Here is a 24,342-nt window from a genome sequence, read left to right on the forward strand (position 1 = left end):
GGTTGGTGTTAAAAGAGGAAAGCGAAAGGATCGTAGGATGTGAGAGAGAATGGAATATGGAAGGCTTTTGAATTTTCTTTCCTTTTTTTTCTTTTTCTTTTTTCTTTTTCCGCTTTGTGCACAGCTGATGATTCCGCGCAGGGGAAATCAATCTCTCTCACATCATTGATTGCGCTTATAATTGATTGCGCTAAATTAGTTCCATCATTTGTTTGATTCGATACATTCTCTTAATATGTCGGACGAACCTATGTACGTATATAGTATGATATATGTCTGCACTCTGGAACAAAAGGGAAACAAGGGTGTGGAACAAAGAGTGCAGTGCATCTTATTCCACCAATCCATGTTCGTTATTATGTTGTATGGAGCTTCGGATCCTTTGTTACGTACATTATCGGAGTATTGGTATGAGATTTACTCGAGCGAAGAACATGAATTAGCCACCGAAGAACCAAAGTCAATTGTTTGGGTTTAGGAGAGTTGAACGACGCAGCAGTGGCTGCACAACTCCTTGTTCCCATCGGCCATTAAGGGCTCAAAGCTCGCCCATGCCTCCGCGGCCCCTGGTTCCGTGTCGAAGGCATGAGCCACCGTCATCGACCTCAGCTCGTCTCCCGCCTCGCGATATCCGACCAAGAAGTAGAGGTGACCCCCGACCGGAGCCATGGTGAGGTACAGCCTCTCCAGCGAGCGCTCACGCGGGCCGGCGACGAGCGACGACATGTCGTGCAGCTGCGACCGCTCGATGACGCTCCATATGTTGAGCTTCCCATCGTAGGTCTCGATGTGCCCCTTCCAATTGTTGAGGCAATCGCCGGAGCTGTACAGCCGGCCGTCCACCGCCACGATCTGGTTGGGTGGCACGTCCAGCTGCCACATCCCCGGCACGAGGTCCCACTCCCCCCGCTCCTCGTCGAACACCTCCGCGGAGCTTCTCTCCACCACCGACGGCACCGTTCGGCTGCAGCCCTCCCGCTCGGCGAACCCCCCCACCACGTGGAACCTGCCCTCCCACGCCATGCCGACGCACTTGTACCTCAGGGCGCTCATGCCTGGGAGCGGCGCCCACTGGTCGCGCTCGGGGTCGTACACCTCGGCCGCCGAAGTGCCCCGGGCGCCCGAGACCGTGAACTGGCCACCCGCTACGTAGATCCTCCCATTGCAGGGCGTGCACGCGAAGTCGAATCGTTGGAGGGCGAGCGGCGAGCACGGCGCCCATTCTCCGGTCGCGACGTTGCACCGGAGCACATCGGATCTCACAGCGACGTCCCTTTCCACCGAGCCCTCGGCATCGAGCACATTAAGGCAGAGCCTACCACCGATGACGTAAACGAAGCCGCCTAGACACACCATTGCGAAACCCTTCAGTATGTGGTTCCTGGGGAGCCCGGGAATCGCTCCGACGTGGCCCAACGTGTTGTCGGCCGGGTTATAGGAATCCAGCCAGTTGGATACGGTGGTGCCGGTCGTCTCGTCTCGTCGGCAAAACGAGACGCAGATTCTGAAGCCGCTCGCCTGGTTCTCCGGCGGCACCGGCGGCGGAGGAGGAGGAGGAGATAAGGAGCCCATCCGAAGAGGACCACGAAAGCTAAGATGGGTGAAGATCACGCTGGAAGTGGGGGAATTGGAGAGGTAGAAGAGAACCGAAGATATAGAGCACAAGTGACGGAAGGATCAAGGGGCGATGGTTTCCAGTTTCTCTGAGCCACACTCGAGACAAAAGATGTCCTTGTAGAGCTAATCAAAAGGTGAGCGATGGAGGAGATAAAACTGTGTTCTGCAGAGGGATTAGGAATAGAATAAGGAGGTTCTAAGGATCAAGACCGTCTCTAGCGTTGTCTTTGTAATGGACAAGCAATCCTTGTTCTACGGCGATGTCGGATATTACTGGAATATCCCCGGAAGGAGCTTTTTACGATGGAGAGTTTAATATTCATAGTAGATTAGTATTTGTATTTTTTTTATATTTATAACCCATGCTAATAACTTTGAATAGAAAAAGTGTGTCAAAATATTTTATTTAAATTGTTTAATTAAATATTTGGCCAAAAAAAAAAGGTAGTTCTTTAGATTGGTTTATTGGAAATTAACATGAGTATAAATGAGTTACATTCTATTGTATATTCAATCCAAAAATATTTTATTTAAAAATTTAATCATCCTAAACTCATAAAAAAAATTAAGAAAAAAATAATTTTATATATCTTACGGTCAAGAAATTTGGATTGGTTTGATGAAAATTAACTCGAATTAATGTCACGTCATCACGTTATCGATCTGATTTGCGTCGTTTTCCTTTAGGAAACTGTCATGCTTGAGAAGAAGATCTTCATTCAAGGTGGTCAAGTGATCCTTGCAGGAGGACTACACTATCATCGAAGGCATGCGGAGAAAGATAGATGACTTCGTCCGGATCAAACGAAAATATCGATCATATTATGATGGCTTCTCCTTCGATTTTGAATCTTTCTTTCTTGTTTTCTCTTTCCATCGTTGTCATAGATCAAAAATTTCCTGCAGGAACAAGGCAAATATTTTGTCTCCCTTTAGATTAGATTCTCCCGACCTACAAGTGACAAACACATCTAGCCAATACATCCTAAAAAGGCAAAGGCTGTGGATTCATTATCTGACATCAGATCGACTGGAGGCCTTCCTTCGAGTACAGAGCAGAACGAGGCGAATTTGACTCAGGGTGTCATTCAAATGGACGATCCTTAACACTCAACACCACTCTCTATGTATCTGCTGTAAACCATGTGCAGATGATAGGGAAGAGGTTGCAACGAAGAGCAGAGTCATGGCGTGCGGCTGGGAATCAGAGAGAAGGATTCTTTCCTCAGGCGCGTCGCACCAAAGAGAATGAGACATGCTGTATCCGGATCGAAAACCAACTCTCGCAGGGAAATCCATATATGTCATGAGAAAGCTCCTACTTTTTACATGCCTTTAATGATAAGGACACTGTTTTCCTCTCTGCTGCTTCCCCCTGAATCGGACACAAGACAGCGGTGGATGATTTGATCCATCATAGAATGTAATCAACAGGAAGCAGCTTTCCGGATTAGAGAGAAGCAAAGAGATGGTTTGTGGCTAACATCCTGTGTCCTAATGGCTGCAGGCCATCTGACAAAGAAAACTGCTCCTTGACCGTCTTTCATGTTTCGGGCTACCGAGAACGATAGCAAGATTCATACGTTCCAATTCAACCCTGGCTTTAACCTGCAGCCATTTCTTTCATCACCCCACTCTTAACGAGCGTGAAGCAGCAGAGACTCAGCTCAAACGTAAGCGAGAAGATCTACCGCATCGTTCTTCAGGTTCGTGGGAAAAGCTTCGGATCTCCAACTCGTGCGGTTGAGCATTAGGTATGAGTAGGGCAGGGAGAGTGGCATGTGTGACCAACTGCGGTACGAGGCATCAGAGGAGCCTTCTCTGGAGAATCAGAACAAGGATTAGAAACGCCATTAGGAAGGGAAGCGGACCAAAAGTGAGGCTCCAGTATGATCCTTTCGAGTACGCCCTCAACTTCGATGATGGCTCGTATGGTTTGAACGAAGCGATCACCGACTTCCGAGATATCCGAAATCTGCAATGTGGATGAAATTAGAGCTGGCCTTAAGCTCCGCATGCTGATACAACCACCGCAAACTATGTGCTTCCGGTTGCCACCACCTCATCCTTTTAACTATAATCTGTATGTGCTTGTTTCAGTCTGTTCCCTGAAGTACAAGATGTTAGTGTTTATGAATCATGTAAAGGAGATTTGAACTTGAGCTGCTTAAACACATCTGCTCCCTGCATTTTAGTTCCATCACTTTGCTTTCTCATGCTGCTGCACGATGTTGGTCGTGAAGAACTCGATGGATTACTAGTTGTGAATTCAATAACAAATAGACCGAGACACCATTTGCACAGAAAGAAAAGAGGTTTTTTTATTCCAATCCCGTTGATATTAAGAGGAGGAAGAAGAGATCACTTGAAGTTTCTGCCAAATATCTTCGCTTTACCTTGCATCTCTCACGCACAACCATTTTGAGAGGGCATTAGAGAGAGAGAGAGAGAGAGAGAGAGAGAGAGAGAGAGAGAGAGAGAGAGATCTGTTTCAGTTTCTTGCTTCAGATAATTCAACCCCTCCATCTTCTCTATCATTTCTCTTCTCTTCAAAGCATGTGATGAAATATTTCATGTGTCTTTCATACATTCGTGCCTTGGATGATGGCAAGGGTTGGACTCTGTAGCTTTCTCTCTATCCTCTCTGTCTTGAATATTAACTAACTTGGATTGATAAATCCGACATCGACGTCTCTTCTGAAAGTACTTTCCTTCACCTTTCTACCTCCGGTCATCTCTTGAATTGCTGTTGTATGTGAGAAGCTACTTTGGCCTTTCTTTCGAAGGGCAAGAAAAATAGATGTGAGATGTTTTGCAATTTCATACAATGTCAATCTACCTCCCTGCCCAAGTAGGAATCTACTGTGCTAAGAAATGGCTGTTCTTTCATATGTAGATCGACCACCACTAGATTCTCAATACAGTCTACACTGATCATTTAATAACTCTCACTAAGGACATCTAATTTGTCCCAATAGTCAGATAGAGTAGACTCTATGACATCATTGATATCTACTTTGGAAAGTTCTCTCATGACAAATATGTTTGGAGGTTTCTATCACGACTTGGGGTTTATTCTGCAACAGAAGGTGGCACTGCAGACGCAAGATTTACCTCCTCAAAATGTCGCATCACTGTTTTCAAGGTTCAGATTTATGTTTCTTTTTTAGTTAGATTCTAGTTTTAATAGATTGATCGCTTGAGTCGGTTCAGGTCGAGTGAAGTTTGGCTCTGTTTTTCGATGTATTCGAGTAAATTTTGTGATTGATTTCAGTTTTGCTCCAAAGTAAAAGCAAATGCAAACTCATAATATGGTCGAAGGGATTTCTTCACGAGTTCATGATGTTTGAAAGCTACAATGCTTGGCGTACAAAAGCAGTGTGTGGAGTACAAATGCAGGTACTGTGATCTTCTTCTATCGTAGTTGGCATCCACCTCATAATAGCCTGTAAGTACAAGCTTAGCTAACTAAAGCTTTGCCCCTTAACCCATTCACATCCAATCATATCTATCACAGCCCCAGAGGAACCCTTCATCCATGTCTGATGCAAGAAAACCAAGATCAAGACCAATAATATTCCGCACCAAGCGTTTGTCATCTGGTTCGAACCTCACAATCTTGCCTTGCCTTGTTCTCCGATCACCACATCAGATTTGTAGCACCGAGAGACAAGATCAACCATGGTGGTTGAGCAGAAAGTGAAGTGGTCCGGAGGGAAGGAAAAGTGAGGGGAAGAATATGATCCTAGTAAGAAGAGTTCAAACTATCTGCCGAGCAAAAAAGGTGTACTTGTTCCTTTTGGCAGTAGCAAAGGAGATCACAAACAAAAAGGAGGGAGGGTGGAAGTCTCCTCCCCCAACACTATGGCCTCATTCAGCTCAACTCAGTAGTGTAGTACTGCTTCCATATATCCCACTACATCGTCCCAAGTATATCCATCCATGATCAGGCGTGACACTCTGAAGTGGGGTGCTATATCATGGAGCTCCCACCCATCCTAAGCTTTCCAACCTTTTCACTCCCAATTCCTAATGTCAACCACACCGCCCTAATCCAAGTTACAATGCACTCCATCATCTCCCTCTCCCACAAAAGGCCACACTATTCCCTCCCTTTAATGTTTCCTCTGAGGCCAGCAACTTGCAACAAGCCAAGAGCATCACCTCAGTGATGACCACTGCTTCCTGTTGTGGCCTGCGCCACCTCGTGTCGGCTTCACTCCCGGCGGGGCGTGAAAGTTTGGTACGTGACGATGCCTGCGCCTGGAAACTCCTCCACCGCCTGGCTTCGGCAGCTCAGTCCGAGCGGCTCGAGTGCGTCCCCCACGGCCGATCGCACTTGGTTCTCGTCGACGTTGGGTGCCATGCAGAACGACACCGACACCGCGCCCGGCCGGAACACCCCGATGGCCTTTCTCAGCGAATCCAGCACTTCGGCTCTGCCTCCCGCCCATCGGCCTGTGCACTCGAAGCTGGCGTAGCTGTGGCCCTCCTCCGGCGTGACGTGTATCGTGGAATAGCTGTCGCGGTCGAGACCATTCATCGAGTATCCACATGGGTCGAACGCGAAGCCGCAGACGAGCGTGCGTGGGTTGATGCTACCGATCTCGGTCAGGTCCGTCATGTCTGCGCCCACAGCGTCGCCCGACCTCTCGTCGCCTTTCTTCCGGAAGAAACGCCGCGCCAGCGACCGGTCCAGCTCCGTCATGCACACTTCAACCGTAAAAGTGCTCCACGAACCTGCCGCCAAGCGGTCGTCGTCGTCGGCGGCGGAAGCAGAGTAGACGTGCCAGGAGTGCGAGCTGCTCGACGGAAGGACGCAAGCTTTTCTAAAGGCTAGGCTCGGCGGGAGGCGCTCTTCCAAGTAGAGCGCCTCCTCCGCGAAGCTGGTGTGAGGGAACGGCTGGGCCCGAGGGAAGATGAAGCTGCCGCGGGAGTAGCGGCAGGCTCGGAGACGAAGGCCGAGCTCCGCGGTGTGGCGAAGTAGACAAGGGACGGATCGCAGCAGCTGAGTAGTGCCGCAGGTCTTGAGAACCATCTTATAAGGATAAACAAAGAGGCTGGACTCGGAGAGGATGTACGCGTCGAAGTAGCGGTTACCGACGGCAGAGACGACGGTGCACTGCACGGCGTCGAGGACCTGCGCGAGGGCATCGCACCGCAGCCGGCGGAGGCCGAGCGAGTCGTGGCCCGAGAAGTGGAGCTCCAGGCGCTTCTCGAAGCCTTCGAAGCCGGAGACAGCCATGCCGCGGCGGTGGTAGAAGCAGCGAAATAGGGTGGATGGTGTTGGGGACACCAAGGCATGCACGTGGGAGGACAGAGGGGATGGAGGGGGATTTATAGAGTTCTGGTGAGCAGAGGGGATGAGGTGGGAGAATGGAGGAGGGTGGCATGCGTGCGAGGCAACCAAGGATAATGATTGCAGGCATAATGAAGCCAAATGGAGGAGGAGGAGGAGGAGGAGGAGGAGGAGAGGAAGAAGGAGATCCTCACGAGAAGAAGACATCCAACGGGGAACGGGGATTCAGCCCACGCGCACGGCGTAGTGGAGAGAGCTCATCCTCAGCACAGAAAAGAAGGAAAAGCCTGTGCGTGCGCGCGATATTTACTTGCACATAACAAGCTGGAGTGAAAATGTCGACCGTCGACAGGCGAGATAAAGAGAGAGATGGATCAGCGTTCGATGAAAAGTTGGAATCGGAGGATTTGCTGGGGATTGTGGATGTAGTGTTGGCAAACATGAACGAGGTCAAAGAGACGCCGGACCATCTTCTTCTGGCCAAGGCCAAATGACCCGCACTTGTCATGCTCTCTTTGATCCACCGGGAGACACCGTGGGGGGTCGAGTGACCACAACATTAGCAGTCCCCCAGGTGGATTCCAAACCTGGAAGAAATAGCGGAGCAAGCGAGCGAGAGAGAGCGCAAAACATGGGGTAAATCCTGTTGCTCGACCTCTGATGCCAAGTACGTACGAAAAGGTCATATGCTTTGGTGGAATACTCGAATGTGTTCGACGACTGACTCCAATGGAGTCTCCTCTTGAAGAATTCCGATGATTAAGAGAGCTTCCACCAAATTTTTATCAAGCCATATATAATTAATATGCTTCTGAGGTTGAACTCGGACGAGTTTGAGTCGACTCAACTCGGGTGGTTTCCGAGTCCAGTCCAGTCGAGGTTTTGAATATTTATTGAATTCAGCAAATATAAATATAAATATTATTGAATTGAATTGAATCGAGTGACTTGATACCATGATAATATTTCGATTTGATGACCAATAAAGATTAATCTATTAGGAAAGAGCCTGACATAAACTCTTTAACATATTTTGAATTGCTTTTTTATTTTAATAATAATAAGCACAATTGCATGATAAATAGAGTGGCTATTGTTACATTAATATTAAGTACAATTACACAGTTGATAGATCTAATGAAGTGCAGTGGAAGATGTTTCGTACGTCACTCCATCGATATCATATTGGATCGTATAGGAAAAACAAAATACAATAATAATAATGGTAAAAATTGTGCCTGCCACTTCAGCGGGCCCACGCGCGCACCCATGCATGCACGCGCGAGAAGCGGAGTATCTCACGCCCGTGGAGCCCACATCCGCAGACGAGCGCCTCGGAGGTGGTGGTCTCCTGCGGTGCTAAGTGCGGGTGAGCCAATGCGAGGTGGCATGGCCCATGCGTCCGCACTCACCCTCCGCACGCGCGCGCATATGATCAACCCTACCGTCACTGTTACAAATAATGCCCCTCCTTTTCTCTCTCTCTCTCTCTCTCTCTCTCTCTCTCTCTCTCTTCTGTATTGTCTTTTTCTTCTTCTTCTTCTTCTCCCATACCACCTGCCATGCCTCTCAACTATACGTACTCTGCACTTTGCGCCTGTGAAATAATACCCACTTTCTCAGTGTTTTATCCTCATCCACTTTTTGTCCTTTCACTGTTACCACAATGAAGAAGATGCGTTCTGTGAGACGAGTGATTCTTCTGTCTATGATTCTTGCAAGATCTTAATAAATAGATCACGATCCATGGTAGAAATAGGCCACAAGTTTCTTTGCGAGATAAGATACGGTGCACGCGATAGATTCCTCTAGTTTTGTGTCCTATATTGCTCTTTATACGAGGATCATCGCTGGTGATTCACGCTTCACTCACAGTATTGATTTCTTGCTTTTCTGCTAAACCCTAGAGAGAATCAAAGGGTTTTATGTGGTCGTGCCTCATGATTCAAGGGGGACCATACGCACATACGAACTGGTTCTCGAGTATCTACGAACGTATTCCAGCTTGTACACGTCGGGTTTCGTGCGCATCTCGAGCCTGCATGCAGTACTCTTGTTTGCTGTTTCTTCCTCGCTGTTGTACTGCTGCTTCCCTAGAAAATAAGATAGATGCACACGCGATTACCAACCACCGTACGTCATGATTCAAGGTTACCTGCTATATGTGCACACACAATAATTTTGTGTCGCCTTTACTGATCAATACGCAAGCTTACAGGTTTTCTTCTACTGTTCTATTGGTGCTTCTTTGATCATACGCATTGCTTTAGGAAAAGGTTCCATAGATACACTGCAAAGCTTTCACGTCCTACGCCTGAAGAATCCTATGCAAAGACACGTTGTAGGTCTGAAGAATCCTATGCATTTTGTGTTGTCTTTGGACTGTCGATCTCAAGCACTACCTTTTGTCCTTGAATCACCGATCTGCATTCGACGTTCACTAGGTTTAGTATTCTCAAGTTGTCTGAGAATGCCATTTCACAATGCATTACACAATTAATTAGAGTGTTCCACGGACGCAGTTCCATACCATCATTAATTCAGTGGCTGTAGTCAAACAAATCCAGCGGCAGGAGGATCCCATTTACTCTTTTATTAGATCATATATGTATGCCCCACCTACCCAACACATGTAAGCATAATTCTCCGAGGTTTTCGAACCGTACCCTGTTGCAGGAAAGCTTTCTAAATGGCCCTGGATTTGTTTGCTTCAAAGACACTTTTATGTCGTCCTTTGTGTAATGAGCCCGGAAAAGATACGGTTCATGAATCTAAGCATGTAAGTGTGGGCTGAAGCATGATGCGAAGGAGGTCTCTTTATCTAGTTTGGGTAAGCTGGATGCTTCGAGATGGGGGAAGGCCTCCGTGAAGCTTAAACAAGTCCAAGCTATGGAGAGCAAAGCGAGTCCGGGGCAGAGGGGACATGATGGCCTCCATGCTCGCAGCAGCTCATTGCAGCGCTGAAAGGCGAGAGGATGAATCTCTCGGAACTCTCACACTGCTTTCCCGGGCCTTTCCTGTACACCTGCGGCAGTGCATGTGTACTGGGGAGTGGCCATCACATGGTCACACAGAAGACTGCATGCGTACATTGATGCAAGCTGGGCAGAGCCATGGCGATGATCATGGTGCAGAGGGAGTTGGAACAGGGAGGAGAATGATGGGGGGATTGAGATGTGGGTGTCGAGGGCACTGTGGCGCACACGGCGGCACGCACGCCGGAGCGAAATGATGGGCGGGCGCTGCGCGGGTGCCGAGAGGGATTGCGGAGGGTGGTCGCCCGGGGAATGATGGTAGGCGCTGCAGAGCCAGAGGACGATACGCCCAGGCTGATACGGCCCGAACTCCCACCCACTTGCTTTTGTACTCTCTGCCTACCCCTCGCTTTCTTTATTGTGTGTGCGCTTATCATTCCTCGAGGGAAACCTTTTCTTTTATATATATATATATATATATATATATATATATATATATATATATATATATATATATATATATATATATATATATATATATATATATATAATTGCTTCCACATACGCCTACGTGTACGATTATAAATGAACCTAAATTAACCTATGGAAAGTTTGTTTTATGTATATGTTTTTTGAATCCATTTTATACGTTTCACATTGGTTTAAAGAAAGCTTATAATTCATTACAAATTGAATAATCATTTGACAATATAATTACGATTACGGCTGAAGAAATTATAATTCTGATAGATTTTATTTATAATTTCGTAAACTAAATAATAAAATAATAAAAATATAATTTCTTGTTTTATATTTAAAATGCCAAACCGGCCCGGCCCGGCCCGGTCCGTCCTCGGCAAAGCCAACCCACCCCGGCCGACGTTAGGGAGAAGACACAAAGGCACGGAGCCGCGAAGGGTTGGGCTGACGACATGGATGCAGGTGCCGAGCCTTGCAGCGACGTCACCAGCTTCCTCTATTTGAAGTCCGCCTTCTTGGCCATGGAACCCGCCCATTTCTTGATCTCCTTAGCCAGGTCCCCTCTTCCCTCCTCCTCTTGCTTCATCCATCCACGTCGCATCTGCGCCTCGCTGGTCACCAGCTGTTTGAAGAAATGAGGCAACTAGTGTTAGTCGCATCATTTCAGGAGCACAGCGTGTTTTAGCGCTATAACGTGTGATCTGACATGAAGCAATTATCATAACAATGGTAGATAGTAGCTTTTGGTTGGAAAGCCAACAGATTGGCCGGACCTTAATTCGTGTAGGGCCTCGGCTAAGGATCGGGCAGCCCGAGGTCTAGCTCATAGAGCCTTATCTCCAGAACCCGACCACAATCTAGTACCGAGTAGGCCTAACCCTTGTTCAGTTCATGCCTGACCTCCAAGTCCTAACCGATCATCGTAACCCGACCAAGATGAACACAGAATATGTTGCGTTGATCTTGGGCTTCGGTTTGTGCTTATTTCGACCAACCCGATTTGGCTATCATGTTTCTCTGCAGTTACTTGTACTGCTAAGGTCTCTTACCGAGTGTGTTTTGTTCTCTGTAGACAAGCTGGTGGAGGTTCTATTACAACAAAGGTTCAAACTTTCATTTTGGAAGATTGTATAAAGGATATTGTGAGTGCCCATGGAAGGATTCTTTTTTCTTCATTATATAAGTTGGTGAAAGTGTACTTGGATGTTTGTGTATTACGCCATGATACGTAGATCTTTCTACAAGTTTAGTTTACGTGTTTGGCATATGAAGTGTATACCACGGCTTTATATTGTAATAATTTATTTGATTGTTGTTCACCGGTGTGTTAAATGAGTCACTGTGCATGTGTATGAACAATCTTGCTTGTTTTACCTAATTTTGACCTTCCTAGGACTTCATTTTTGTAGTACAAAAATTTGTAGATGTAGCTTCCTGAGTTTTCATCCATAAAGCATGATTTGTGTTTTAACTATCATTTTAACTTCCCCTTTCGGACTGAATGGTAAGATTAACTACCAACAATTAGAACATCATATTGACATCACTTTCTCAACCTTATTAATTTTGCTGTGATGATAACTTCAACAATCATTCCTTCCTATTCAATGGTTGAATATTAGCTACAGAGTTGGTTATTTAATGATACTTTAAAACCAGTTTTTCCATGTAAGTTACATGAAAAATTCTGATTAAAATGCATCCACATGTTCCATTGGATAAAGGATTAGTTTTGATTATGATCATGAAAAATGAAGAAAAAATTGCAATCAAGTAATATTAAACACTATTGTGCTTTGGATACATCATTTTTCCTTTTGTTTCCAATGCATGTGATCTCTGTGGTAGCACAAGAATATGGTAGTTATTCCTTGTTCGTTACTTCAGAATTCAAAAGTCAAGTAATGCAGGTGGGCAAAGGCACAGAGTTGAACAACAAATACATCAAGAACATTCTCCAAAAGCTCATTGTTGCTGTTGAATCAACTTCCGACATCGTGGTCGAGGACTTGTATGAAAAATTTGCCTATTATCTGACAATCCAATTGGTAACTAGTGCCTCTTCTGCTAGTTTCTTACCATCTGCAATTCATTTATAAACCAAAGTACCTTTTCTTTTTAAATACCTCAATGAAGAAGTTGATAGCAGTATTTTGTTAGTTTCTTGTAGATAATGCCGAGCCCAGAGATCAAGATGAACTTTTTCCGAGAAAGCAAAGTCATCAGTGATACATTAGCCAAGAAAAAATTATAAACACAACTATAAGATTCCAAAGATTTATAATGTTGGATTTCTTTAAGTACTCTAATTTTCTAATTATCACAACAGTTTGACTAATTTACAGGTCTAAAGTAATTTTGTGGTGAAAGTATAGCAAAGTAGACTCAGTAATAGTCACCACAGCAATGCTCGGCACAAGTTGGTTGTCAATTTACGTGCAAGTCATCACTCTCTTATTGAACAAAGATCTTTGCATAATGTAGTAAACTTATATTTTTCGTGCAAATTAACTTTTACCGTTCTATAGAATTGCTCACTATCTGCTAAACTTAACCTATTTTCCATCCACTGCCACAAGAAAAAAGCGGGGGAAGCCATATTTTAGTGTAATTTTAACTGATTCAGACACCCCAAACAAGGGTCGGTTACATAACAAGATATACAAATTTCATATGTGAAATTTTCTAGTGTTGTTTTTTTCCTATCAAACTATTTCCAAAAGTGATGAAGATTGAGCTATTTTTATTGGTTATATGTGTTTGAATTTATGCATGACATCATAATCAAATTGTAGTGTGTGGCAAATTTTTTTTTTCTTATGAACAAATTTGTAATAAAGATTATTTTTTTCCCATGTTTAGGATGATCAATTGCTAGAAGAGAACAATAGGATCTACAAGCAGATTACTTTTCTTTTGTCTCTTGGTAAGAAATAAGTCAGTTTTGGTTTTTATGTCTCCTACCTGCCTGGTTATACACATAATTTTCAAATATTTTATAGGCCAGAAATGTTCAAGTGCAATGGATCTAAAAGTTCCACTGCAATGTTCTCTTAACATGCTTGAAGGAGACACAGGGTATCTATTACTCTTTCATAGTTTACGTCAATTTTCTTATAATTGGCAAAAAAGGATATCATTACTATCATAATTTCATAATGTATATTAAGCATATTTTGTGATAATTTTCCTCGTGGAGTACCAAGATGTTTTGTTTGTGGCTGCTTTCTTTTAGTAATAATATCTATAAGAAGAGAGATACTTCTTGTACAAACCATGGTACTTATACCATGATACAAGCTAATTTGAAAATGTTTTACAGCGGATACATATTTGATTTTGTGTATGCCATTTGGACCTCATTACTTGCTAAGTTTTGCTACAATGACATGCACAAAGAACAGTGGAAGCTGGATTTTACCCTTTTTTTCCTTATAGTAATAACATTTCATGGCAATCTCTCTCTTCGAATTTGTATAATACCTATGTTTTAGAAACCATTCAATAAGAATATAACAGCCACCTCCATGAACCCTTACCAGCCAGTGTAGCAACTGAAATCATCTTCTTGACTGTATAATATTGAACCATTATGTAACCATCATGATGATTTCATAACAAACAATGACAGACTTTCATGGTTGTTACTGGATAATGAATTAGAGAAATCAATATCTATTAAAATAAGCCATTTGGCAATTACTAAATTGATTCAGAATTTGCAATTCCTTGAATAGTGATAAAGCCTAAAAGTGGCCTTTGAATGGTTTTGATGGGACTTAATGGCAGTTACATTTACCATAGCAGGTTAGGTAGAAAGAAACAAGCCCACTACTCGCAGTAGTCAATATGCTGGACCCAATTATCATGTCTGGAGGTCTAACATAATGAATTTTAATGTGTCTTAATCGGTTTTAATTCAAAAAATATAAACTTAGATTTGCAGGTTTAGAACAGCCAAAGTCAGAGTCAATCTGACTCATTTTCTACAATTTATTGTGTGATTGTTCTTTCTTTACCATGTACTCATTCTGCTGATTTGAATCCATTCATTTACCCATATATGGTTGAAAATTTTGGTTGCTTAATTTTTTTAAGGATTCATCTTGCACAACAATTTTAATGCTTGGTTTTGTTAGGTGTGCCCTTTGGCCCTCAAGTCTATTCTTGTCTGAATTTATCCTTTCTTACCAAGAGGTGTTTTCAAAAAAGTTTTGCTTTGAGGTAATAATAATTCTGAATTTCCTATTCCAGTGCTGACTTAAAATTCATCTTGAAATATTTGCAATATATCTTAAACTAGCAGATCGGTTCTGGTGTTGGTTTAGTTGGGATTGCTCTTCTCCATGTTGGAGCTTCCAGGGTATGATTTTTTCAAAATATTTTTTTGTAGAGTGTATACTTTTGGTAAGGTTTTAAGCTTTTTTTGCTCAAATATTGCTTATTCTTTTGTCTCTAGGGCATGCTTGTCTTTAATTTATTGTGTTTGTCTATTGCAGCACAAAATTTAGTCAAACTTGGTTGACATATTGTATTTGTATGCATGTATCTTACCTTTTTTCAAGTATCATTGTATGAATTGATAATCATGGAATTTCATGATGCATGCTAGTATTCAGAGTAATAATATTCAACTTGACATGTATTTATATTCAAAGTATTGTCAACTTTGTTGACTAATGGGGTTATTCTATTTGTTGAGTAAAAAATTCTTGGACTGGATGGTTAGAATTACAAGTTCCATCTAGATATGGTGGTGGGAAATGCAGTGGGTTTTGTTGGCATAACATTTTCGATGAACTTGGTTGTCGATGATATTAATGGCACCTCATGGTGATTCATTCACGTGCTTCACAAATTTCATCTTTGTTTTACGTGCAACACCATACATGATCATATAAAAAAATTTGCAGGTAGTTCTTACTGATGGTGACATATCAACTTTAGCAAATATGAAGAGTAATATAGAACTGAACCATCTAGGCTTGCCATCAGAGAGGACAAGTGCAAAGCCTATGGTTAGTCACAATTTTGGCCTTTTTACAAATATATGACTGGTAAATTACTGCATGTTCCTTGCAATCTTATATTTTTATTATAAACCCTGCTCTTTTTGTACCTTGGATTGTTTCTCTTGGGACGAGCTATACCTATATGTTAGAGATACTTTACTTGCAGTAAGATGATACTTTTAGGTTCTTTCACTGCTTGGTATATCTTTCCATAGATTTGCTTACTCATATGCATATTACTAAGCCCGTTAACTGTGTACATGCTTTTAAGAAAAATTATTTTAGTAATTTGAAGTGTAACATTCAATATAGGATTGATATATTAAGCAGAGCGCAGGTTTGCAGTTGGCTGCTTCCTCTCTTAGATATTGAAATTTAAAGCCTAAGCGGCTTGAATCCGGGCAATGCAATATGAATGTCTAGTGCTCTAAAACAATGTTGCAACAAATTTTCAAGGCGGTTTTCCTCCTAGTCTATTTAAGTCGAGCAGAATTTCCTTAAGAGGCATATAACTGATGAACTTAAGATGTCCTGTTCTGACTTCCTGAGCTATGGGTTGCAGGTTGAGTGCAAATATCTACCATGGGAGTCTGCATCTAAGAGGGAACTACAAGATTACGGACCGGAGATAATGTGAGTGACTCATTACCTTACTCTATGCAAGTGCCACTTAATTCTGTTATAGATCCATCATTATCCACGATGACTTGCCTGAAAATATTTGATGTTATTTAAATAGTTCGTGGGTGATCTGACCTCTGATGCTGTTTTAACAATCTGAGTGCCACCTTAAGTTGGCAATTTTATGTTATAGTGGTTGACAGTTACTTATTACCGGATTTCTTCTACTTAATAATTTTTCTCCCTAGTGGCCATTTGTCATCACTACATAAATAACGATGAAAAATCTGTTGGCACAATCTTGCAATGCAGTTTTTTTTTCTTTTTCTGCAAAGATAAATAGCAAAGATGAAATTTATAAAAATTTGTAAGAGGGGATCTTGAAACCCTAAACCTCGGGTGAGCGACTGCGATACATTACCGATGTTTTAGATGAAAAAATTTGTAGAACCGGGATGGGAACCTCAATCTTTGTATCATGACTCTCTTATTTCGTTTGTGCAGCTTGGGTGCAGATGTAATCTATGACCCACATTGCATACCTCATCTTGTTCGAGTTCTTTCGGCACTTTTGAGTCCCACCTCATCTGAACCAAAAGGAAATGGAGCAAATTGCTGTGGACCAACTCAGGATACTGACGATGTGGATAAACTTATACGGAACAAGGAAGAGGAAGCTCCTGTTGCATATATCGCCACGGTCATCCGGAATCAGAAGACTTTTGATTATTTCCTCAGAGTAGCCGCGGAAAGTCCCCTCTCTGTTCTTGATATTACAGAGATGATGAAACCTTCAATGAGTCTGCTTCCTTACATGCTATCATACGATCGATCAAGTGTTCATCTTTTGAAGGTATCATTTCTGTGCAATTGAGATGCTGACCTTATTGTTAAGACTCAGATGTGATATCACTCTTTTTAGACTGCTTCCTTCACTTAATTTTTGTGTTCATCTTTTGAAGGTATCATTTCTGTGCAATTGAGATGCTGACCTTATTGTTAAGACTCAGATGTGATATCACTCTTTTTAGACTGCTTCCTTCACTTAATTTTTGCTGTCGCTGGTTCTTCCAGCAGACGTAGTGATCCTATTACTCCATCCGCTGTCTCCCACAGAGAAAAAAAAATGTAGCGATCTTTGAATTTAAATCCCCACCAAAAACGGCATCACTACTGCAGCAGCAAAAACTTTCATGGAAAACCTGCACACTTTGTAAACACTTAATAAAAGTGCTACATGGACGAGTATTTTTTACATGACCTAAAACGATAACCCTAATAACAGATTTAGAGTTTAGCAAATCAAAAATCAATTAATAACAGATTTAGAGTTTAGCAAATAAAAAATCAACAGTGACATTACGCAAATCGGAGTATTGCCACAGCTATCAATGCAGCAGCTCTGAAGAAAATTTCTTTCGTGCTTCTCTTAACCTTGCTAGCTATCTCCTCCTCTGTAAGATTTAGCTTGCTCGAGTTTTTACTGACATATATGATGGTATCTCTCAACCCATTGATGGCCCATGAAAGCCAGAAAATCCCAAATCCAAATCCAAATCCGAATCCGGTATTCAACAGCCTGGTAGCAGACAAAGGTACCCTTCCACATACCAGTTTGCATAGAACAGAGAAAAAAACAGCGAGGCCAGTACCAGCTACCCCAGCAGAAAATTGGGCAAGGAATTTGCTAATCTCAGGGCTTGATTTCTTCAGCGAGGGGATTGTTACACTGCTCTCTTTGTCTATTAGAGCAGAAAGAAGGCTTTCGCAGGCATGCAAATAGGTCCTCGGGTAAAGGCCCTGCTCTCTTCCCAGTTTTTTGTTCTTTTTCTTCTTAGGCAGCGTTTTCAGCTTAGCATTATCAGAGCTGACCATTCATAAAGGTTAGTTAGGTACACAAAAAAAGGATATAGAAAAAACATAACACTAATTAACATAACCATAGATCCATGTATTAGGGTATACCTACCTCTTCAGAGTAGCAACTGTTGGAGAAGACGCCTGTTTGTGAGCTTGTGATCGTCCACGACCCCTTCTGCTCGTAAAGCAGATGCACGTATCCATGAGCAACAGTTATTTTAAAAGGAAAAGAAATGGAATTAACACAACACTATGTCTTGGCAACCTAATATGTCAACTGAAAAAGATGGTGCATATCGGCAGATTTTGTGTTTCATTCCAACTTATGTCTTATGGAAGTCTGGTGATCTTATGATTTCTTAGGATACATTTATCACATAAATATTTATGCTGAACGAACTTTTGTGTTATGCCATATGTTCAAAATAAAATCAATTATCATCTGTCTAAAGGTTTCTTGATAAGCTTGAATTCTAAAATTTGTATACCAGCCATGGGTTCATTTGAGACATTAGTTGATTATGTGCGTTAGAATTAAGTTGGTAAGTTCAATGCTGTAAGAATTTTGGGAGTAGCAATTAGGTTAATAAGTCAGAAACTTGACACAATTTAAGTAGGATGAGTTTCTAACTTAATTACTTTTCTATCCAAGCTGACCGATAATTATCTATGAAAACATGATCAAATGATCATCCTAATCCACTAAACCATATGTGGTTCTAGCTTTTGTTTTGCCTCAAGGAATATCTTGGACCAAGTCTGGAGGTCATGGCTTACTCCAAGTCCATCGCACATTAGACAAAAGAATGATGAACCTAAATTGTGGAAGAAAATAAGTTACTGGAATCCTGAACAACATTTTCAGTTGCCTGGAAGCTTAGCTCTTTTTCCAGAATTTAACTAGCTTTTTGGAGATCAAATGTTCATTTTGCGAGGGAAGTTGACTCGGGAGAACACCAATCAACAAGATCTTTAATTCATTAGTCATTTTTCTAAACAGAAAAGCAAAATATTGCTCTAAGGAGATGTATAGTTACATAACTAGAAACCTCAAATGATATATGAATTAAAAAAAAGAGAAAATGTAGACATGAATACAGTTAAATAATGTTCAATTATGAAAAAACAAAACTAAATTGATGTGCGAGTAATTGTCACAAACGAGAAAGTAATTCCAAGTTTCTGATCATTTCAGTAACAGTAAAAGGAGGTAAAGATCTACCTTGTGAAGTATGGGACTAGCAATGATTGTTTACTGCCAATTATTGTTCTTTTTGGTAGATTAAAATCTGCAACAATTGATAGTAGATCTTCCGTTTGAGATGCACTGTCTGCAAATAACAGCCTACCATCTGGATATACTGTGAAGTATGAAGTATCAGATAAGTTCCCAACAAAATCCAACTGAGGCTCCGGGACAAAATTTTGCTTTTGTAAATGTAGAGAATGCTGACAATCATCCATTTCAGCCTCATAGAGAGAGGACTTATCATCCACAAGTACATGCGGTGAAGGCAACATGTCAATTGTCACTTCTTGGAACCCCATAACTTCTGAAAGTAAAGAAGCATCTATGCCTTCACCCTCTGCCAACTTTGATCCAGACATAAGCAACTTCAAGATTTTCTCATTTCTTAGGCACTTCTCAGCAATTCTAAAGCTAAAAAGCACCGAGTTCGGGCATGAATCTGTTTCAAAAAGAGGTGTGAGTTGTTGAAAAGATAGTATTTGGAAGGAGGAAAAGGGAAGCCTAATTTTGCACAAACCAAATAAAATAGATATAGACCATTTCAAAGTGCTAAATTATTTCTTTCTCATTTACTAGTTGAGTTGCTGAAAGAAAAACTTTTATTTCACTTGAGGGGAGCAATAGGCATACATATAAGTCAATAAAAAAAGATAACCACATAGTGCTTTTAGAGTATACTAGCATGGAGTCTTATGATCTTATCCATGCAATATATGTCAAAGAAAAAAAGCCTGATACATGCATTATTTTATTACTATAATGAACCGATACTCCCTTCACTCTACCAGTGATCACATTTAAAGAATAATTAGTTGAATCTAGTACAACATATATACTACATGGTGCCATTTAACTACATATAATTGAAGTACACTGAATTTTCATGATTTTCTTTTTGTTGATAATGTTCCCTCCTCTAGACTCAAACATGCTCCAAATTATGACAACCTATGCTCAAAGGATAATGATTTTGTGTTTCAGTTCATCCTGATGAAGTTTTCTGGCATTGCTAGTGAGAGGTGCAGGATGATATTAAAGAGTCGAAGGTGTTCAAGTCCATTTTCCTTGAACAATATGGAGTGTTTCAACTGGTACAAATAACGTATCGGCCATCAGTGTATTTTTGGTTTAATATGTGGAGTTAGCTAAACATTATATTTAAACAAATGCTTGAAAGAGTTAGAGAAAATAAAAAAGATGAATGAACGAAAATTGAACTTTAAGGTCTGCAAAATAACATGGTAGCTTTTCATCACTGTGAGTACAAATGAGCCAAGTATTTAACAAATATTGTTCCTAGATCTTCACATTAAAACGATATAGTTCCATACACCATGTATGATACACAACAATGAAAGTTATTCATGCATCAGTATATGCCATTTATTTTGTTATCCATAACGCTTCTCTAATTATTAACCAACTAAATGAGCATGGCTGGAGAGGGACGCAACAATCAGCATTGCTCTCTGACAATGTCTAAATTTCCTTCATCGGATACCTAATTTTTGTTTTCATTTTGTTTGTTTTGATAGATAAGTAAACCTTTGCCCCCTCCAACGCGCAAGCGCACGCAACACAGACACACACAATGTGTGAATTATGAGTCCTTTTTATTTTTTTGCATTTCTAATTTGTGGGTACTGTCAGCCGCATGGCTTAGTATGCCAGCACATACTGTTCCAGCAACAAACAAGCATCCTCGTTCAAGAAAAACTTAACTATAGGAAACTATAAATTTTCTAATACTAAGATCTAACACACCCATCAACACTTCAAGACTTTTACTTCTACTACCAGTTAGCAACAGTCTTTCATTTATCCAACAATGATTGTCATGATTTCAGAAATGATGTTTCCACATACGCAAGGTTATTCAAAAAAATGATATTTCCATATGACAAGCAACCTAGAAAGATAAATCCCAGTAGAAACAAAGGATTTATGTTTATCAACTGGAGCCCACATATGTAAAACAATAAAGTCAATGATAAGACTTATTAAAGAACCCCATAGAAACAAAGGATTTATATTTATCAACTAATAGCAACAAATATAAACAGAAGTATAAATAATAAGATTTCTTAAGAACTATAACTTCATTCTAAGCAACAACTAAACTTCAGACCTTGCATGTCAATAAGCACAGGTTTTTCAATCATTGGAGATAGGCTAGCTGATTGGTTATTCTCTGGCAATAGATGCATCGGTCGCCCCACACCCTGTAGATGCTGTGCATTAAAGTGAACAGAACCAAATCTTAATGCATCTTGCTTCCTACCATGAACTGGCAGCAAAATCTGAAACTCCTGAACCATAAAAAGTAGAATCTAAAATATTTGACAAGAACAAAACGGTACTTAACATGTACACAAAAAGTATTAGGATGCAACTCCACAATAGAGCAGCTGCCCTAGTATTCAAATTTCAACAGAAAGTGGAGATGATGTAGATAATCCATATATTTAACAACTAGAACTAAACTTTGATATCCAAAAATAACAATTTGTGGCAAACTTGGTATACTGCTAGGCCAAAGAACAAAAAGGGATGGCACGCCAGATTAGCCAAGGTAATAGTTAACTTTCAAGCTAGCGATAATTAGATATAAAAAAATTATACTGGTATAAGTGAAGTTTATAATTTTTTTGCATTTTTCGCAAGTTATTGGGAAAAAACATTGTTCTTTGATTCAGGAAAAATCCATAATAAAATCTCTATCTTGTTTCATGTTTCTAATAAAAAAACATATGAATGCATGCATATTAGCCCACACATCCACAAATCTGCACACAAGCAAACCTATGGACCCACATTCAGGAATTTGCACATAAACTGGGAACAACAAAGATATGCATTCAAATGAAACACGTGTGTGTGGTGACACATGCATACTCATACTTGTGTTCCAGTATATTCATCGAAGATCAACAGGCATACACCAGCAGAGGTTGTATATATGACACACATGCTTACACACATGCCCGCAGATGAACTAGTATACGCTCAGACAAATGTGAGATATATATTCACAAATTCATAAATTATGTAGGAAATTAATCGACGTCAGACAATGCAATACAGATTATATCGAACATACAAAAACAAAGTGTTTTACCATAAAAAGCTACTACAGAGCAAGATGGGTAACTTCATTCAGAGAGGCAGTGTTGCATGAGCATAATTGCAAAGACAGGAAATGCAGCAAGATCCGATCAACAGATATGAGACAGCTAGATGGCAATGTAGGAGAAGTATTCAGTCCAAAATAGTAGATGGATATAAACCAATTAAAAGTCCGTGAAACAACAAGACATGCTCACTCTATTTTGGTTGTGTTGTTTCTCGTCTTCTAATTGTTTTTCAGAGATATCTAAAAAAATTGACCTTAAGTCAGAAATTGAAAATTGAGTTAAACAATTGTCAACTATTCTCTTGAGAAGTTCAATTATACTTTATGGTAATATCCCTTGTCAATTTTGGGGCATATGCATACTTTTAGACAATCCACTTCTTTCTAATAGACTCACACATGATGATGTTAAAGTCAAGATTGAAGCTACTCAGAATGTCAAGTGCCCATGACAGAATTGCAGTGGTGCACATACTTACAACAAAAGCTTACCATTAAAATAAAATCCTTCTATGATCTAAAAACGAGGTTATCTGAAATCCTTGTAGTTAGAAAAACAAAAAACTATGATGTTTGATCACAACATTCAACAATATGCCACAAAGCAAAAAAAATAAAATAAAATTCAAGAGGTCCCCATGAAGATCTGTTGAAAACATTAGTTTGCCCTAGTGAATTATAGAAACTAGCTAGATTATTATAGAAAAGAGATACTACTGCTACAATAAAATAAAATAAGCGACACCAAACCCTTCTTTCTTTTCAATGGAACAATTACCACCGGTAGTTCTCATTTGGAACGCATATTAGCTTAGCACAATCCATTACAGCATAAAGGCCCATAGGCCTAAAGGAATTTAAGGGAAACAAAAATAAGATTTGCGTGAAAGAAAAGAAACCACAATGTAAGGCATCTTCCTACATTCCCTTGTGAATCGGTAAAAAAGATGAGTCGCAAATAATATGGTTGGAAATGGGCTTTCTTCGAACGTTTTTAAACCAGAAAAATCTTCCTATACCATATCGAACACATCAAACGGATTGGCAAAATCACCACAGAATTGTAAACGGAAGCATAGGATTTCGATTGTTCTCTCTACCTTGGGGGCCTTATACGGACCCAGATGCTCCGGGTGGATTATGGCTCGCGGGAAGGCAGCAGAAGCAGCAAGGGAGAGTTCCACCATCCTTCGGCTCCGGGAAGAAGAACGCAGCACCAATGACGACGGGATTTGCGGGAGATGAGGTAAAGGCGTCGGAGCAATTTGAGGCCAGAGGGGATCAACGCGGATCCCCGGCCTCACAAAAACCCCAGATCAAAACTAGAGGGGGAGGAAGAGGGTAAGGCGAGGGCTTGGATTGGAGCCGCAAGAACCGGTGGCGTCGAGGAAGGCGAGTCCACGGCCGTGTGCGGTCTCCTCTTTCGGACTCCACTTGGATTCTCACAGGGCCAATAGTTCCGTCGCGTGGGTGTGACGGCGTTGCTCGTGAAGTGTGACGTGACCCAGTCCGAGGTGGCTTTAGGCACGACGGCTGACGTCAGATGACACGAACGTCGCATCTCATTGCATCTCAGTCAGTAAACGTTTATTTATTTATTATTATGAGTAAATTATTTCAAAAATTTTATTTACCGATCAAAAATAAAATTTAAAGGTTTTTTAAAATTAATATTTTAAACTTTATTCAATAAAACTTATTATTGGTGTTTAATAGCTGATAAATTATCAAAACAAATATTTATGTAATAATTTTGTTTGACAGTCAACTCTTTTACCAAATAAGTTGTCCAACAATATAATTACTTAAATGATAATTGGATGATGCCATTTATATATATATATATATATATATATATATATATTATAATATCCAAATAAACTCAATCCTGAAGGTGATGATGGATTATATTTAATCGTAAATAACGTTGATCAAATTCTTATTATTGTAAGAAGCTGCGCAATAAAAAAGGCAGAAAACTTGCTGGCTATGGGGTTCGAACCCATGCGCACTTATGTGCAGAAGATCTTAAGTCTTCCCCCTTAACCACTCGGGCAAACCAGCGATTGTGATTGAGTTAATCAAAATATTTATTA

At 41.0% G+C, this 24,342-nt stretch overlaps 4 protein-coding genes and 1 non-coding gene across 8 annotated transcripts; 1 reads left to right on the top strand and 4 right to left on the bottom strand.

Moving 5' to 3' along the window:
* Positions 1 to 115: 115 nt before the first annotated feature.
* Positions 116 to 1,729, bottom strand: LOC135652647 (F-box/kelch-repeat protein At1g16250-like). Its single transcript, XM_065173739.1, has one exon. It carries the CDS (start codon positions 1,570 to 1,572, stop codon positions 475 to 477), a length of 1,098 nt encoding a protein of 365 aa, XP_065029811.1. The 5' UTR covers positions 1,573 to 1,729; the 3' UTR covers positions 116 to 474.
* A 3,761-nt stretch (positions 1,730 to 5,490) lies between these two features.
* Positions 5,491 to 7,220, bottom strand: LOC135652258 (S-adenosylmethionine decarboxylase proenzyme 4-like). Its single transcript, XM_065173083.1, has one exon. The coding sequence runs from the start codon at positions 7,121 to 7,123 to the stop codon at positions 5,834 to 5,836; it is 1,290 nt and encodes a 429-aa protein (XP_065029155.1). The 5' UTR covers positions 7,124 to 7,220; the 3' UTR covers positions 5,491 to 5,833.
* A 3,532-nt stretch (positions 7,221 to 10,752) lies between these two features.
* On the top strand, positions 10,753 to 17,053 carry LOC135653317 (uncharacterized). 4 transcript variants are annotated; one of them, XM_065175168.1, is made up of 10 exons: positions 10,753 to 10,927; positions 11,444 to 11,513; positions 12,282 to 12,419; positions 13,234 to 13,297; positions 13,374 to 13,449; positions 14,511 to 14,595; positions 14,675 to 14,734; positions 15,285 to 15,389; positions 15,946 to 16,016; positions 16,509 to 17,053. In XM_065175168.1, exons 1-10 carry the CDS (start codon positions 10,824 to 10,826, stop codon positions 16,876 to 16,878), a joined length of 1,143 nt encoding a protein of 380 aa, XP_065031240.1. In that variant the 5' UTR covers positions 10,753 to 10,823; the 3' UTR covers positions 16,879 to 17,053. The 4 variants fall into 4 exon arrangements, with proteins under 4 accessions (XP_065031240.1, XP_065031241.1, XP_065031242.1 ...); XM_065175169.1 differs by having other exon boundaries at positions 14,678 to 14,734; XM_065175170.1 differs by lacking the exon at positions 15,285 to 15,389.
* A 140-nt stretch (positions 17,054 to 17,193) lies between these two features.
* On the bottom strand, positions 17,194 to 23,722 carry LOC135653316 (uncharacterized). The gene is made up of 5 exons (XM_065175166.1): positions 23,347 to 23,722; positions 21,242 to 21,422; positions 19,087 to 19,552; positions 17,974 to 18,039; positions 17,194 to 17,871 (listed from the first exon to the last, which is right to left on the bottom strand). The coding sequence occupies exons 1-5, from the start codon at positions 23,431 to 23,433 to the stop codon at positions 17,364 to 17,366; spliced, it is 1,308 nt and encodes a 435-aa protein (XP_065031238.1). The 5' UTR covers positions 23,434 to 23,722; the 3' UTR covers positions 17,194 to 17,363.
* A 505-nt stretch (positions 23,723 to 24,227) lies between these two features.
* Positions 24,228 to 24,310, bottom strand: TRNAL-UAA (transfer RNA leucine (anticodon UAA)). The gene has a single exon. It is a non-coding gene; the product is annotated as a tRNA-Leu (tRNA).
* Between the last annotated feature and the right edge of the window lie 32 nt (positions 24,311 to 24,342).

This window comes from Musa acuminata, chromosome BXJ3-11, assembly GCF_036884655.1.
Source record: "Musa acuminata AAA Group cultivar baxijiao chromosome BXJ3-11, Cavendish_Baxijiao_AAA, whole genome shotgun sequence".
NCBI lineage: Eukaryota > Viridiplantae > Streptophyta > Magnoliopsida > Zingiberales > Musaceae > Musa > Musa acuminata.